We start from the raw sequence: 16,894 nt of genomic DNA on the forward strand, positions 1-16,894 counted from the left end.
ACTTTGGGGGTGGGGGGGAGCTCCAGTTGTGACACACGGCTGAACATAAAAATACTTCATAGAGACTGGGGTTTAATACAATTCAACTTGTGGCTTAGCCGAAGCATCTTGAAGGTGCTGGCACCGCTCCAGAATGTCCTTAGGAGTGAAGGAGTTAAACGCGTGTGTGTACGTTATCGTTTGTCCAGTGGACTTGTGGTTTGCTTATTAAAGCCTGTGGTGAATGATTGCTAGAGCGCTGTCATTGATAACCAGGGCTAGCTTGCCGGGCCTCTGCCAGGCTTCCCCTTGCCCTGCGCCCACTTTGTATCCACTCAGCTCTTGCCTGTGCAAAGCTCAATCAGATCCGCGACCATGGATGATGCCAACTGCAGCGACCTCTACGACACTCGGCTCGATGAGGCTCCGGAGCAGCCGGGAGAGAACGACAGTCTTTTGTACGAGGCGGTCCATGGAGACGTGCAATCTGGAAACAGTTTGTATGACACGGAGCTGGGCTACCCCATCTACGACTCGGTGGCAGACTGCGTGTCCAGGGGTGAAGAGCGCAGCTGCGCCTCGGCCCAGGCAGAAGCAGAAGGCTACCTCCTGCCCGACGAACTGGGTTCTGAGACCCCGGAGCCTGCCCCCGAGGAGCCGGAGGAGGAGGACAGGAGCATCTCGGCCCAAGAGTCGCGAGGGTGGGGCTTAGACCTCGACACGGGGGAGCCCTGGGGGAACGGGAACGTGGACGCGGTGAAGGAAGACCTGCCTTCTCCCTCCAGCTTCACCATCCAGCACAGCAAGGCCTTCGCCGTGGGCAGGGAACCCCCCGCCGGCCACTCCCAGGCTTGGGAAGACAAGGAGGCAGCTCTCAGCAGCCCCGAGATCTTCCTGTTTGTGAAGGTAAGGCATGCGCACACAGGCGGGGGGGGGGAGGGGGTTGGGGGGGGTCTCGCCTTGCCTCTGGGGCAGGAAAGAGGTGTGGGCGTCGTGGCCCTGGAGTCCCATCCGTACCCCTGCGGCTCCTTATCTCAGAATGTACTCTACATTGACCACTGTTCTAAGAGGACGGAGGAGGACATTTAAAGTGTGTATTTAATCATTGGCATTTTTTTTCCAGTCCTGGGGCTTGAACTCAGGGCCTGGGCACTGTCCCTGAGCGGCATTGCTCAAGGCTAGCACTGTGCCACTAAGCCACCTTCCCAGCCTGGCTTTATTTTATTTTATTTTTTTTAAGCAAGCCCTGGGCGGTGAATTCTTCTAAGGGTTTACCCGAGTGAGCCGGCGCGGCTGCTCAAACCCTTGCCTTTGGGACGGAAGGAAAGGGCATTTTTAACCGTCTGGTTAACTTTTCTTCATCGGGATCATCTTCCCAAAGGAAAGCAAGGCTTCCGAGGGGAAAGTCGGATCCAGGGCGGGGTAGGGAACTTCCTTCTGGTGTGGCTAAGGTCCCGGAGGCTTCAGCTGCCTCAGTCAGCGGCCTTGCCCTTTCAGCCGCCATGTGGCTGGCATTCGGATGAAGCAAGCTGACTTCCGTCGTGCAGTAAGATGCTAACTGTGCATAGTCTGTTACACCCATGATCCTGAAGGAAAGAGCTCCGGTGGTTTCTGTTTTAGACTGGTATGGTCATACACGAGGTTGTGGAAATGATCAGAATGTACCAGTGTAACCCGTAATGAGATAAATCCTCCTTATTCATCAAGGTGATAGATCTCTTTTTTTCCAGTATTCTGCTAATCCATACAATATTCATGCTTATTTATAAAATGAGTGGATCCTGATGTTTCTCGCTAGTAAAAATAAATACTCTATGAACTTATAGACATTCTAGTCCTAACTCTTGTCTAGCCCATACTTTCTGGTTCCCAGTAATAATTCTTATGAAACATACCTTATTTACTCATTAGAAACGTTCACGTACTGTACTATGTATTTTCTCTCTCTTCATTGTTTTGTACATCAATGATTTCCCCCTTACCCTGTTATAAAACCTTGCTGTTGTTGTTGGACTTGTTTTGAGATGCAGTCTCCCTATGTAGACCAGGCTGGCCTCTAATTGGAGATCTTCCTGCCTCCACCTCCCAAGTGCTGGATTATAGCTGGGAGCCCTAGTATCCGGTTCTGTACGATCCTTTTGAAAAATGCCCAGCAGAGTGCTCAGTGTATTGGTGACTGCCTACCTGCGTTGCCTGCTACTATACAGAGCATTAAGAAGAAGGAATGTGTTAAGATGTGTCTTTTGCCCTCAAGAATTCAACAGCAGCCAGGTACCAGTGGCTCACGACTGTCATCCTAGCTGTTCAGGAGGCTGAGATCTGAGGATCGTGGTTCAAAGCCAGTCTGGGCAGGAAAGCCCATAAGATTCCTATCTCCAGTAAACTATTAAAAAAAAAAGCCAGCCTTGAACAAAAGAAGCTCAGGGACAGCACCTAGGCCCCAGGCCCCAAGTTCAAGCCCCAGGACCAACACAGGAAGGAAGGAAGGGAGGGAGGGAGGGAGGGAGAGAGGGAGGAAGGGAGGGAGGGAGGGAGGGAGGGAGGGAGGGAGAGGAGGGAGGGAGGAAGAGAAACAATTGCACAGCATAATAGAGGAGAGCATGCTGCTGGTTCCCTCATGATACAGTCATTGTTTAATAGGATCGCAATGAAGATTGAATAAGGTAATGTATCTAAGTTACCTGGTACAATGTCTGAAACCTACCATGTGTCAAGATGCCACTGCTGAAATGATGACTTATTACAGCAATTTAAGCTTTGCACAAAAGGATTTGTATTTTCCATGCACTGCCTTGTTGTTAGTAAACATTCCGTAGCCACTGTCTGACACTAACACAAACAGAGCTGTCACTGGGCAGGGGATTCAGACGCCACTTTATAATAACTTTCTGTGGCACACCCTGGACCCTCCTCCTCATCTTGGAAGCACCATCCTCCCGGCCAAGGTACACGGCCCCGGCCAGCTCTTCATCCGCGTGCCCGCATGTGGGCACACTGCCATCCACTCTAGGAAACAGGCCACATCTACGTTTGGGTGTGGCTAGGAGCACTATCCACGCTCGGCTCACGTGGAGTCTCTGGCCTTGGGAAGTGCCAGAGAGCAGGGTCCACAGAGCATGCACTACAAGGCTGCCAAGAAGGCAGGCTACGCCGCAGCGAGCTCTGTCGAGAGTCTCTGAGAGTCATGGCCTAGAACGGCTCTTCTAAGGACGGCTCTTCTAAGGAACTGACTTGTGAGAACTCATCTCAGCTGGGTAGAAAGTACCAGGGACTTGCCAGTCACCATTACTACAGCACAGAAGCCCAGGGTGGCTGTCGCGGAATCCAAGCTGGGTACCCAACGTAACCCATGTGGTATGAGAACGTCAGAGTCAGAATCAGATGAAAAGCAGCATGCCCACTTACTTCAATCCTCTTAAAGACTGGTGTGTTTTGTAGCATATACCGTGTGTTCTTGTAGTACTTGATTAAGGCTGGAGACATGGCTCAAGAAGAACAGTGACTGCCTAGCAAAAGGAGGCCCTTGTGTTCAAACCCCAGTACTACAGGGGGGGGGGGTAAGGAAAGGAGGGAGGGAGGGAAAGAGAAAGTGAGAGAAAGAGGGAAATGACAGATAAGCAAATGAAAAGTCATTTCTACTTGCCACTACAGTGATTCCAAGATATCTAACCTCTTTATTTCTAAGATTAGGCCAAGGTCTAGGTATAAAGTTCTGGGTACTATTAAGACCTATTGTGTGTGTGTGTGTGTGTGTGTGTGTGTGTGTGTGTGTGTGTGTGTGTGTGTGTGTTTTAACTGACTATCTGGATATATCCAAACTTCTAGGCCTTTAATCTCAGATAGACTAAATTCTGTGGAAAGCAAGCTAGCCAGTGGGATGCTGGTTTCTAGATTACCTCTGAGTATCTAGCTGTTTTCTACTTTGTGGAGTGAGGGGACAATGTCTGGATTCAACACAAAGTATCACTGCTGTGAGTTTGATATGGTGTGTGGTCGACAATGAGTTTGGGTCTGGGATAAGCTGGCTGGGCTGCTCCAAAGGTGTCTGGAAACAATCGTTAAAGGTCTTCCAGTTGTATCATCCTCTAGGAATGGTCTGCCTTGACATCACTAATAAAGACATGTCAATGCACAGAGTAGAAGGCATTCGTGAGAAGGCAGCGAGTCTGAGCCTGTCTCCTGGGCCCAGGAGTCCTTTCACAGAACCAAGGAAGGAAACAGTGAGCCAGTAGGAACAGAGGTTTCTATTCTTGTCACAGCTTCTTTTTAATTAGAGAGCGGGGAACGCACTTGAGACCCGCTTGTATTCACAGCCAAGCCTAGGTGCCCATGTGAACTGGTTTGCTTCGCGAGTCAATGTCACCAAATCACAGATGTCACAGGAACCCAATAACATACGTCAGTGGCACTGTTTTTAAACGAGGATAACAGTATCATCACTGTAAGGTGATGGTGAGGATTCTGGCCGAACACACGAAGCATTTCCTGCACACCTAGCATAGAGGACACAAGTTCAATAAAATCCAGCCCTGGGAGAAGAGCCTTGAAGCCCAGGACAGGCCCATAACTTGCCCGAAGCTGTGTGGAAATCACAGCAAGTGGGAGCCGGGGCCTCTCAGGGCAGACGCCTCCCTTTGTGTTGGCATTGGTGGTCTGGGTGCTGCTGGTGTTCACTGCTTTAGGAAGGGGGCTCGGGAACCTCCTAGAATAGTGCAGAATGTTCTGTGTCACAGATGTCTGGGGGGTCCTCCAGGACGCCCATGTGGGGGGGAGGGACGTGGGCCTTGCCCAGCCCCTGGTGTGCGCTGAGTCTTTGTGCGTCTTGAGAAGCCCACCGAGGAAGAGTGGTGTGGAGAGCGTGTCATCTGTGCAGACGAAGACGGTGTGATGCTGTGAAACAAACACCCCCATTCTTCCCATCACTGTCATTTCCGCTGACCGTTGTCCTCCCAAGAGATTGCAGAGTACCTGTGGAGTCACCCACAGCCAGCCGGGTGCCGGTGGCTGTCCCAAAATCAGTTCAGTGTCTCTCCCCTCCCGGGACGGTGCTGCCAATGTCACCTCATCCACATTTTCATCTTAGCCTGGCCACCGCTGGCCGCTGCCATCTGGACCTCGGGTGTCCAGCTACTCAGTCCGCTTTCAGAACTCACCTGCATCCCAAGAGTCTGCAGCTGGCTGCAAGAACGGTCCTCGTGTGCACCAGAGAACTACAGAACCTGAGGGGCCCTTCCCCTGCTGGCTAGGCAGGGGCTTCCCCAGGAGGGAGCCTGGGAGGGAGACAAAGCTTCAGAAAGGCCTTTTGACCCACCAGCCCGATAGCCAAGACCCACCACTTGCGCTTCAAGATCACCCTCGTCTTCATGGACATCCTACCTGTGCCTGTTCATGACGCTGGGCCTTGGCACACACACACACACACACACACACACACACACACACACACACACACACAAATCACTCAAAACTGTATGAGTTTTCACATCACCGCAGAGTGGATGGGCTAGAGCAATGGAAATAACACCCAGGCATGGATAATATCCAGTGGCGGATGCCTGGGATCTCAACACACAGGGGACTGACGCAGGAGGATCTTGAGTCCAAGGTTAGCATGAGCTATAGAGCAAGTTCAAGGCCAGCCTGGGTTGCACGGGAGGCCCTATCTCAAAAAAAAAAAATTCTCTCACAGCCTGAAATAAAGATTTTTGATTCCATCCCAAAGCTCAAAGAAGGATTCTTTGCCCTTTCTAACTCTGGGTGCTCCTAGCTTTGGCTTGTGGCTGCTTTGCTCCCATCTTCACTTCCAGCTCAGGTCTGCCCCTATTTCCCCTTCTCTTCCCCTACAAAGACTTGTCATCGGACTGCGGACCTACCCTGGTTCAGGATGTTCTCATCTCAAGATCCTTAAAGACGACTACTACAGTCCTTTCCCAGAACATACCTTGGAACATTTATAAGTTCTAGGTGGCCAAATATTTGGAGGGCCACTCTTCAAGCCCAGTACACCCCTGCAGAAAGAAAGGGCTAGGTAGAAGCATGGAAACTCCTGGACTTGGGCAGCAACTCCCAGAATCCATATCTTCCCGAATCTGGTGAATTCTTGGGGACTTCAGTGAATTGTCCATACCTCCAACTCCCTAGTTCTCAGACTTTCATGAGGATGTCCTAGCATTGTCCCGAAGCCAGTGGGAATCAGTATTGTGAGGGCTGAAGGGATGTGGAAGTCAGAGGTGTCACCCCACAGTTGGGGTTAGATACCGGGGGTGGGGGTGGGGGTGCTGCTGACCTACGTTGCCGTAACTAACTCCACACATCCTATGCCTGGCTTGCCTTTGTGTTTCTGACTGGCTGTGATTTACCAAACAGTCTGCTGTCAACAGACGGAGAAGCCAAACGGAATGCAGGGACCAGAAGAAAGTGGGGAGCTGTCGACCCCAGGGAGAGCATCGGCTCGCCAGCCATTCTGAACATCTCCCCGCAGGCTTCCTGAGGTTTTGTTTCATATGGTGTCCAGTCAGGATTTAGGGGGTGGGGATCGGCGATGGGATAGTTCAGGGGGGATTATTTTCAGAGCTCCCAGGGTAACCCGAGGGTAATTCCCTGGCCTGTCAGCCCGGGAAGAGTCCTGGCTGGCTGGCTCTGTGGCTGTGTCTGGTGGAACATCACACTTGCTGTGAGAGTCCGCCCTCCTCCTTCCCTCCTTTCCCTTCTTTCTTTCCAAACATTAAGCCAACCTTGCATTCTAAGCCGCTTTTAGTCATAACCTACTGTGACTGAAATAGAGTTCGACGATCGTGTGAACATGGGTTCATCAAGAGTATAGTGCCGGGGGTTGGACCCAGGGCCTCATGCATGCTGGAAAATGTTCTATGCCTCTGCACCCTCATGAGTCTGTCATTTTATTTTACCTTCTTTGCCTGGTTTGAGTATTAGGATAACCATGCCCACACTGGATGAGTTAAGGGTGTGATTCATTTTCTACTTTCTGAAAGAGATTTTTGTGGAATTGGTACTATTCCCTTGTTAATCGCTTGGCAGGCGTCACCGGTGAAATTATCTTCACTAGAGATTTCTAGGTGGGAAAGTCACCCTCCCTGATGGCGAATCCCATGCGTCTAACAGACCCAGGGCTAGTTCCTTATGGACTTCCTTGTCAGTAATGGTCATCTGGGTTCTTCAAGTTTGCTGTGTGATCCAGGTCGCTGAACCGAATCTTTTATTGTTGTTGTAAAGGTGATGGACATAGGGGTTCCAGTTACGTTAGCCAGGTAAAGAGTTGTTGAATTTATTGTCAGTTGTATCCTCATCACGCCCATGCTTTCTTTTTGCCTTCTTTGTATATAATAAATATTTGCATGAAATTTTAATATCCTTTCATCATCTTTGTCTTCCATAGGCTTATATTGCCTATTTGTACCCTTTGGTGATTTGAGTTGCCTTTTTCAATTACTTGCATACTTTAGTTTAACCTATTTGGGCTCCAGGCCTAAATCTCATCTTAACCCAAATCCCAATCCCTAAATCCTAACCCTAACCTCAGTCCTACCCTTAACTGTTACTGGATATCCAAATTTTCAGCCCTCATCTGGAATAGCTTGGGTTCCTTTGTGAAATGATATCCTGTTGAGGACTGTGCCTTGCATACTAGGTGGTCGTTTTGCTCTGTCGACGGGGGACACGAACTTAGCAAGCCTGTGAGACCCTGAGATTGTTTCTCTGTACTTGGTGCTTTCCTCTCATGCATGCACACAGCAGGACTTAGCCACAGGGTCGCCCTATGCTCCAGGCCTCCCCTGAACAGACTTGTGCCTCTCCCCCTCTCTCTGAAAATCCAATGTCTGCCATGCCATCATAACAAGAAGTTGAGATTGTCTCCATCAACTTTCAGTTCTCTGTGTATTTGGTTCCAGAATATTGGCCCCTTGCGTTCAAGTTTCATTGGGGATTTGGAGTCCAGTCGTGAAGATAAACGGATGATGTGGGATGTCAGCTATGGTGAAATCGTTTGACCTCTAGCAAAAGGTTCTACCCTGGCCCTTCCCATCCTCTTAAAGATTGTGCTGTTCTTTGCAAAGCCTTTGACTTGTCCCTGTGCGCTCAGCAATGAGGAAATAGGAGAACAGGTGTCTCAGCAAATTATTCACTGACATCGCAATAAACGTGAAGTCACTTTGATCATTTAACCTCTGAATATTCATCTGCCGGGTGATACCACAATGTCCTTCGAAAAACCCCAGGCAAAGTGGACTTTACTACTGCCCAAACGGTACACCATTGCCAAGCTGGGTCTCAATCCCCAGGCCTTAGTGTTGAGAATCCATTTGTGTGTGTGTGAACTGTAATGGGCACATGAGAAAAAGCGTGTTGGCTTTCAGTTCCGTTGGGTTCTGTGTGACAGTCCCTCCAACCATAAGCCCCGCCCTGTGAGCACAGCATAGGTTTCAGCTCTGAAACGAAGTGATTTGTGCACTCTTGGGGGGACACGGATTCGAAATCCGTAGTCCAGGTCCCGCGTGCGTGCTCCGTAAGCAGAATGCTCTCCCCTCCCTTCGTCCAGCTGTGGGTCAACAGAAGAACTAGGCCTGCGGAAGCCAGGGGCCTCCACTCGCAGGCCCGGGTGGGCAACAGTAACACAGCAACTGCCGAAGTAAACACACAAATACATTGTTGAAGAAGCAGCTGGAAAGTTTGGAGATTTCAAGGATCACACCCACAAGGTAAACAGGTGAGGTATGATAAATACCTGGCAAGAGGGGCTATTGTTCCCTGCACTTCAACTGAGTAGGGTTTTGTGGGGTTTTTTTTCCTCTACAGAAATAGTTTTGCTTAGCTCCTCTGTGTTGGAAAAAGTGTTGAAGATAGTCCTTTAATATTTACAAGACCAACTCCTTATTAGGCACTGGCTTGGTTCTTCTAGAATTACACTATTTAAAAGGACAGCCACTGGTCGCAGGTAGCAATTTCTGTTTAAATTAAAATGGAATACAATTTAAAAGTCAGTTCTTTCCTTACACTAGCTATATTTCACGTGCTGAACAACTGTGTGTAGCTAATTATGACTGTGCTACAAAAGGCAGACAATGAATATAGTTGTTGCTTTAGAACATTCAAGAAGATACTGCTATTGAAAAGGGACCAGACCTGAGTCTTCCATTTGAGCCACAGTGCCACTTCCAGCCTTTTGTTGATTAATTGGAGATGGGAGTCTCATGGCCTCTCCTGCCCAGTCTGGCTGCCAACTGTGATCCTCAGATTTCAGCCTCCTCATTAGTTGAGATTATAGACCTGAGCCACCAGCCCTAGCTTGACACTTATTCTTGCCTGAAAATAAAAGGTGGAGTGATCACACTCGAATACTGGAGAGTTGTTTGTGCCCACAATCAGTCACCTTGACTTAGTGTCTGTGACACTCTGAAGGCAAAGCTCAGCCCTTGCAAACCCAATGGCTATGCCCATCAATAGTCTGTCTGAGTCAAGGGGGATCTGTCAAAGCTACAAAAACCTGGGGTATTGAAAACATTGTCCCTCTAGGCCACTGGGGCCATGGCTGGCAGAGATCAGGACTGCTGGCCACCCTCATTTACCACTCAGAAGAGCCTGTGAAATGGTCCTGGTGCTGAAGAATGGTTGGTAGTCACGAAGACGCTCACCGTGTGAAAGCAAAGAAGGTCATCTGTGAGAGGGAAAGGTGTGCTACGAATCCCAAGACGTAAAGGTGAAAGTTGAGCAGTTCTCTTGCGGGCTTAGTCAATCCTTTTTTTCCGTTAAAAAAAAAAAAAACTTTCATAACTGCAAGGAGGAGTCGATCTTCTTATTATCTTCTATGGATGCCTTTACTTCATCACAAATTAACAGATTTATCTCTGTCAATAAAACTTTATTGTACGTGAATTCTGCACCTCACGTGCAGATTGAGAGAGGCACACAAATCGTTCCTTAGGGACTTTCTGTGAGGCTGTGGCCAGATGGATCAAGAGGACGAATGAGCACAATGAAGGCTTTAGAAATTAAAAAAGAAAGAAAGAAATCAGTACTGGAGTTCTGGTAGCTTCGGTTCTAGGGGTTTCAAATAAGCACAACAGAGCTTCAAAATACTTGGTTTTATTTTAATTTCAATGGTGCCTATGCATGCATATTTATATAATATTTTCACATAATATGAATTATATATTTGCATGTGTGTATGTATATAATATTTGCACATATGCAAATATCCCCAAACCAACAAAAATCCTGAATACCTGGTTCAGGAAAAGGACATTCAACCACTACCTCCCATTTATAAGGAACATCCACTGCTACAGGTTAGATAGATCCTAAGGAGATAACAAATAAACGTATACTTTGGGATTGGCCTGGACCATAGAAGGCCACTGAATAACAGCGGACTTTTATAGCATGTTTGATGGGCCACGGGGAGCCACCGAGCCTCACACCAGGAAAGTGGAAAGTCAGAAGTGTCTGTCAGGGGTGTGGGGAAGTTGATTGTGGCTGTGGTGAACTTTAGAGCCTATTTTTGCACCTGCTAGGATCTGCCAACCCGACCTCTCATTGCTTTTCTGAATGCCAGACAGGCATCGCCCGCCAAGTAAGAAACTGGCCCTGAGGTTATGGGCACAGACTCTGCGAAGTGATCCTAAAAAAATAAGCAACAAGAGCCCTGAGGGGCATCGGCCCCTAACCCATGCTTTCCCCAGCTCTGGCCCCCAAGCCACAACAGTCTCCTCTGTCTCCCCAGAGCTCTCCATCTTCTCTGGCTACAGTCGCTTTGGACGGTGGCTCCCCGGCTGCCCAGCACACAGCCAGGCCATGTGAGCTCCCATTCCCCCCCCACACACCAGGGCGCTCCTGTCCTGTCGTTCTCAGAGGTTGTAAACGGTCCCATCTCAATTACGGAGCTGGGCAGGGCAAGGCCACACGGAATGGAATGCCTCTCCCCAGGGTAAAGTGCTCAGCCTCCCGAGGCAATGACTCCCAGCAGCCCCTGCGCCCAACTACTAAAAATAGCCTCCGTATAAAACCCCGGGCTCTCCCGGCAAGTGGGAGAAAACAGTTGGCTGGCAGAAGCAGCAGGGAGGGCGATAGAGGGCAGCTCCATGTTTACCTCCCCATCCAGGGACGCCACTGGTGTCCACCTCGTTGACGGATGTCCTGGGTGGGATGGGAGGGGCGGCTGCAGATGAGGAAAGCCCTCAGAGGTTAGATGGGGAACCCCTCAGCTCCCCGAGGAGCAAGGCAGGGTCGCGCCAGGGGCAGCACCCCGTCGTTCTCTCCTTCGGTGTCCCTGCCCAAGTGTCGTGGCCTTGGCACCGGACGCTCCCCTTTCATGGCTGGATCGCGTGCTTGTGTTTTTCAATCCTCCTGTTTGCGTTTGTTCTTTCCACTTATTTATTTATTGGCGGTGCCGGAGTTTGAACACTGGGCCTTTACCCTTGGGGGACAGGCACGCTACCACTTGAGTCACACTCCCCAAGACCTTCCCGCTTTCCTTATCTTTTCAGAGGTTTGCAGTCTCGTGGCCGCCCGCGCCCATCGCCATCCTCCTCCCGCCGCTACCCCGGGGGGCAGCCGGGATGCCTGGCCGGTACGGCCGTGCCCGGCGTGTCTTTTTGTGAGGTGGCGTCTTGATACCATGTTGCCTCTGCTGGCCTGGGACTGTGATTCTCCCCATCGCTAGCTCTCAAGCAGGCTGGGCCCCCCCCCCCCCCGGTTGAGCCACCCCCCCCCCCCACCTCCTCCCGGTCCCCTGGTCGAAGTAGCCTCGCGCCTCGCCGGCTCTGTCTGTTTTCGAGCTCCGGGGGCCGCCTGGTGTCTGGGGCGCGAGTCACTGTGCTGCGGCGCTGAGCAGGGACCGTCAGTCCTGGCCTCCTCGCTCTCCTCTCTTTCTTTAACTCTCATTACTAAGATGTTGGCCTTTCTGCACCTGACCTCTGCTCTTTGCTGTTTCTTGTTCATTTGTATCCCTATAGGTAGTAAAGATGGGATGTGTCTGTCTTCCCTGTGAAATCTGACACTTTCATCAGTTCCCTTCGTGATTTTAATAGCCCCAATCTTCTCCTACCAATGCTCTCCCCAGCTTCCCGTTCAACGCAGGGACACAGGAGGTCAAGACAAGCTTCTCCCTTGAGGGTGGGAAGGAGGGGTGTCCCCACCCCCCACCCCCGCCCCAGTGTGAGGGCCAGAAGAGCTTCACGCAGCCTTCACACACACTGGATGCATGAGCACCCCCAGACCTTCGGGGGGGGGGGGCAGAAACTGTCCATAATGACCACAGGCTTCTGGTACTCACAGAGCACAGCGCGAAGGTATGCTATCAGCACTGTGGTTCTGAGATAACCTCTCAGGAAATCCCTCCACTTGATCCTATATCACACACACACACACACACACACACACACACACCCTGCCTCAGCTTCTGCGGGGACCGGCTAAGCACACGGTTTGTGTTTCCTGCGCCGCTGACTTGGGATCCATTCTGGGCTGCGGTGTGCACTGTCCTCAGCACCCACCAGCAGGCTCCCAGCTACCTCGTCTCTTCCCTGCTGTCCCTGTAGTCAAGCTTGTCTGACTCCCTTGCCCCTACGGGATGCCGTGTCATGTTCTTTGCTGGTCCGAGGTTATCTCCTTGGTGCTCCTGTGTGTTTCTTCCCGCAGACTTCCTCATGTATCTGCAGCGAGGCATTGTGCCACCATCATGCCCCCCTCGGGGACCAGTGAGCTCCAAGGGGGGAAGCGGGGCTCTGAGCTGCTGGGTGTCTCAGAACCGTCAGCTTGCCAGCGCCTCCAAGAGAGGGTGCGGTGCAAAATGTTTCACGGTTACGTGGCTGTAGAATCAGTTTATTCAGGGAAATCTCATCGCATTCACGTTCCAAGAAATACACCACACACTGGCAATGGTGCTAAAAGGGTGTGCAAAAAGGAAACGGAGTCCACAGACCCAGAACACGGCCTTCTCCTCCACCCAAGGAACGGACTTACTTCACCGTGGTGATGCTATAACTCACGGGTGGGCACGTCTGAAGTCAGGCCGGCCCGCCGCCAGGGAGAGGGGGGTAGTGCCCGCGCTTCCCATTTGTAAGCAGTTGTCAGACACCAAAAAAATAAATGACGTGAGAGGGTATTTTATGACACATAGAGCTAGGCTAACAAAACCCCAAGGAGTAGTTGTGAAATGTAGTGACCGGGTCACAGGTGGCAGAAGGAAAAGGAAAGACATTTGAGTCCCCTCTCGACCGATCAGGTGACTTGCTACCCAGTCCTCCTACGTTTAGGAATGGCACAAGCTCGAATCCAAGGGAAAGGCACGTCGACGAGGAAGCGAGTCTATCCCGAGTCCTCTGCTTGGCACGGGCTGAGAGCCAAACCAGGGTTTGATCTCCCTCCTCAGCCTGGGGAGACATTGAGATGGAGAAATTGACTCTCGGGGGTCTCCTGATGAGAAAACATCCCCATTGGGCTGGGCTTCCTGGTGGTCAACATACAGACATGGTGGTGACGCTTCCGCAAGGGCAGAAGTAGAACTGGCAAGCCGGTCTCCAGGCTGCTGCTCAGCTTAAGGCCCGTGGACACCGTCTGTGGCATGTCCAGTGGGGACGAAGCCCTGCCTTAGGGGCTGAGTGAGCACCCCACAGTCAGGCCGGCCTCCACGCTGAGCAGAGCCTGACGGCAAACACTAGAGGAGCACCAACGACACAACGACCGAGGGGAGGATCCGTTCCGTGTTCTGGGTGTCAGACAAAGGCTCATTGCCCGGAGCAGACAGAACAAATCTTTCCAGTTCATGCTTTCCACTTACAGGAACGCAAAGAGCCCTTAAGGAGAAGAACATCTGAGGGGATGTACGTCTATATACATACATGTGTGTCTGCTACGTGGATTCTATAGCTAAAACATCTGAGCAACACGCACACATGTCGATCGTATACACGTGTGCACACACACGTAAGCATGTGTACAGGCATGCACACCCACAGCTATGGAGCTGTTAATTTTTGTATTTCTCTTTGTTGTGGTTGTTGTTTACAATAATTTCAGAGACCGGTTTTCCACTTCCGGTGCAAGTTGGACAATCTGTTGTAAATGCCAAAGGCAGGATAGAGCACACTCGCCCGAAACCTACTCGTCACCCTCTCTGACATGCCTCAGAGTTCATGGTCCTTGAGGGGCAAGGGAACGGGAGGCACCACCCCCACAATGACTCCCGGCTAGTGTTAAGATAGCATTCCCGTGTTGTGTAGGCCAGGGCATCTGTGAACAGCTTTAATTCCCAACGTTTGTGGAGCAGCTGCTTGTTTTGGCTTCCCTTAGGGTGATTCTGCCCTAACGTGGATGGCTGTGGCAATGGATGGGCCTCAGTCTCCCCTGTAGGCGTCATGGGGTTGTGGGTGACCGGCTCAGCAGGCCAAGGCCCTTCTGCGTTTGTACGAACGGCGTACTGATTGTCTTGGTTTCCATTTTCAAGATTTTGAAAGCCTTCTTTTGTTGTTGTGGTTGTTGTGTCTCTTGGAGAACCCGAGCTAACCTAAAATGACCAGAACGCGAGCACAGGACACGCCTGGAAGAGCCGCCGGGCAGGCCTGCGCGTCGTTAGAAACCGTCGGCTGAGCGATTGCACCTGCGGCTCTGATCGGATTCGGTGCGACCTGGAGGTGTGGTGGCCAGGAGTCAACCCCTTTGGGTCCCCTTAGGTAGCCCTAAATGCTTTGCCTTTGAAGATACTGAGGGCAGTAGGCATGGGAGGACTTCCCAGTTTGGTTATTATTTCCCAAAGCCTATCACATGGAGCGTAGGTCTGTAAGCGTTCCGCCCCAGGCTGTTCACAGAGCCCTTCAAAGCTGAGGGCAAGGGGTGAACTTCCTAAGTGTGATAAACCCATGTTTTTGCCCCTGAGGTGTTTTGCACAGCCCAGTGTTTTGTCACCTGTGGAGATCAATGCTGTCCATTCTTCCAGCCGAGATTCCTGTAGCTATGACTCTTTCCTGCCTCCAAAGGCCATGTCGACACTGGGATTCTTTCTGGGGTCTCTTGATTTCCCAAAGCCATACTTTGACCTAGGTGTCACCTGCTATTTAAACTCCTCTCAAAGAGGATTCAGTGATTGGACGCTCTTCTCTCCCCTCCCCGCTGGCTTTTGCAGACAGACAGCGTCTCATTATGTTTTACTCAAACTCAAGATCCTGCTGCCTCTGTTTCCCAGAGAAACAGAGGTTTCTGTGGTTATAGCATGACTCCATTGTATCTTATTCAGGCAACTTCTTCTGCCTGCTAGAAATGAAAGACAGATAAAAAGAGAACATATATATATACACACACATATAAATGTATGTGTATGCATTTGTGTGCATGTATTATCTATTATATATGTATATATATAGAGAGAGACTGATAGTGGGTGAACTTCTTATAGAAGTATGTGTAAGACACATGGATATTTTTTTCCATGTATGATACTTATCACTCATTCTTGTGGCTATTACAACTCTCTGGGAGATGCTATGCCTGGACATAGTTTAAACTTGTTAGTTAAAGAATTAGAACCATCCAGCGTCCTAGGATGGAGGAAGAATGGTTGGGAGAGAGATGATCTAGGACTTCTCTCTGTTTTTATAGGGAGCAACTCCTAAGCCCCAGTGTTTGCAACACAAAATGGCAATGATGGAATCAGTCTCATATCTTCACCCGGTCTGCTTTCTCCTGGGAACTTCAGGGGAAATTTAGATTGGAAACCCTCAGGAAAGTTCTTTTGAACAGCAAGTGCCTTTGTCTTCCTCCCTTGCCTCTGACCACTCTGGTTTTCAAAGTCTCCAATTCGAATTCTCAAATGATAGATTGTTTGACCTTTAGCATCCCTGACTATCCGAAAGGGTCCAAGCTTTGAGGTGTCAAGATCTGGACTAGAGGCACTGGACAGGGTGCGAGAGGAAGGTGGAGGTAATGGCTGGGTAGAACAAAGCCGGCAGCAGCTAAAGTGGGGTTGGGGTACGGAGCCCACTTGCTAGGAGCAGGAGGCTGGGAGGAGGAGCTAAGGAGATGACACGGGAGGCTGCAGAGCGAGGTGTGAAACTTGGAGGATGGCAGAGAGTCTGGGCGTGGGCACATTCCCAGGTCCTGGTGTGTGGGGTGGGGGGCAACTGGGGCAGACCCAGGTTTTAGGGGGTGGAAGTTCTCCATTAAAATAATGGTAAAGAGGCTGGGGATATGGCCTAGTGGCAAGAGTGCTTGCCTCTTATACCTGAAGCCCTGGGTTCAATTCCCCAGCACCACATATATAGAAAACGGCCAGAAGGGGCGCTGTGGCTCAGGTGGCAGAGTGCTAGCCTTGAGCAAAAAGAAGCCAGGGACAGTGCTCAGGCCCTGAGTCCAAGGCCCCGGGCTGGCCAAAAAAAAAATAATAATAAAAAAATAATAATAATGGTAAAGATTTTCTTTAGTTTGGGTATCAAAAAACGTTTTCATTCAGCTTACTGTTTTAATTCTTTGATAATAACCTTCCACAACATAACCTCAAGTAAAACCGGCATGAGAGGTCACTCCTGTAACCCTAGATATTCAGGAGGCTGAGCTCTGAGGACCATGGTTCAAAACCAGGCAGGACTGGAAAGTCCGTGAGTGAGTTATCTCCAATAAACGACCGAATAAAAAGCCAAAAGTGGAGCTGTGGCTCTGGTGGTAGAGTGCTAGCCCTTTAAGGAAAAGAAGTTCAGGGACAGCACCCAGGCCCTGAGTTCAAGCCCCAGGTCCGGCACCCCCCCCCCCCACGTCCTCAAAGGAGACCTGGGAGCAGGAGGCCCTCTTGTTGTCTGGGGAAACACTGGCTTCTGGTGCCAGCATCGTCGATGGGGCTTGGAGTCTCTGCCCTGCCTCAGTGCGTAGCTCCACTCCAGGGTCCCACTGACTCCGGGTCAGTCCACAGTGA

At 50.6% G+C, this 16,894-nt stretch overlaps 1 protein-coding gene across 1 annotated transcript in view; it reads left to right on the forward strand.

Annotated features, from left to right (window-relative positions):
• The first annotated feature begins 315 nt into the window (after nucleotides 1–315).
• The window catches only part of Clic5 (chloride intracellular channel 5), an 86,703-nt gene continuing 70,124 nt past the window's right edge, over nucleotides 316–16,894 (forward strand). Inside the window, exon 1 of the mRNA XM_048347675.1 lies at nucleotides 316–885. Within this exon, the coding sequence (XP_048203632.1) occupies nucleotides 355–885 (531 nt within the window). The 5' untranslated portion in view covers nucleotides 316–354. The remainder of the gene's footprint in view (nucleotides 886–16,894) is intronic.

The sequence above is a fragment of the Perognathus longimembris genome, chromosome 6, assembly GCF_023159225.1.
Source record: "Perognathus longimembris pacificus isolate PPM17 chromosome 6, ASM2315922v1, whole genome shotgun sequence".
Taxonomy (NCBI): Eukaryota; Metazoa; Chordata; class Mammalia; order Rodentia; family Heteromyidae; genus Perognathus; species Perognathus longimembris.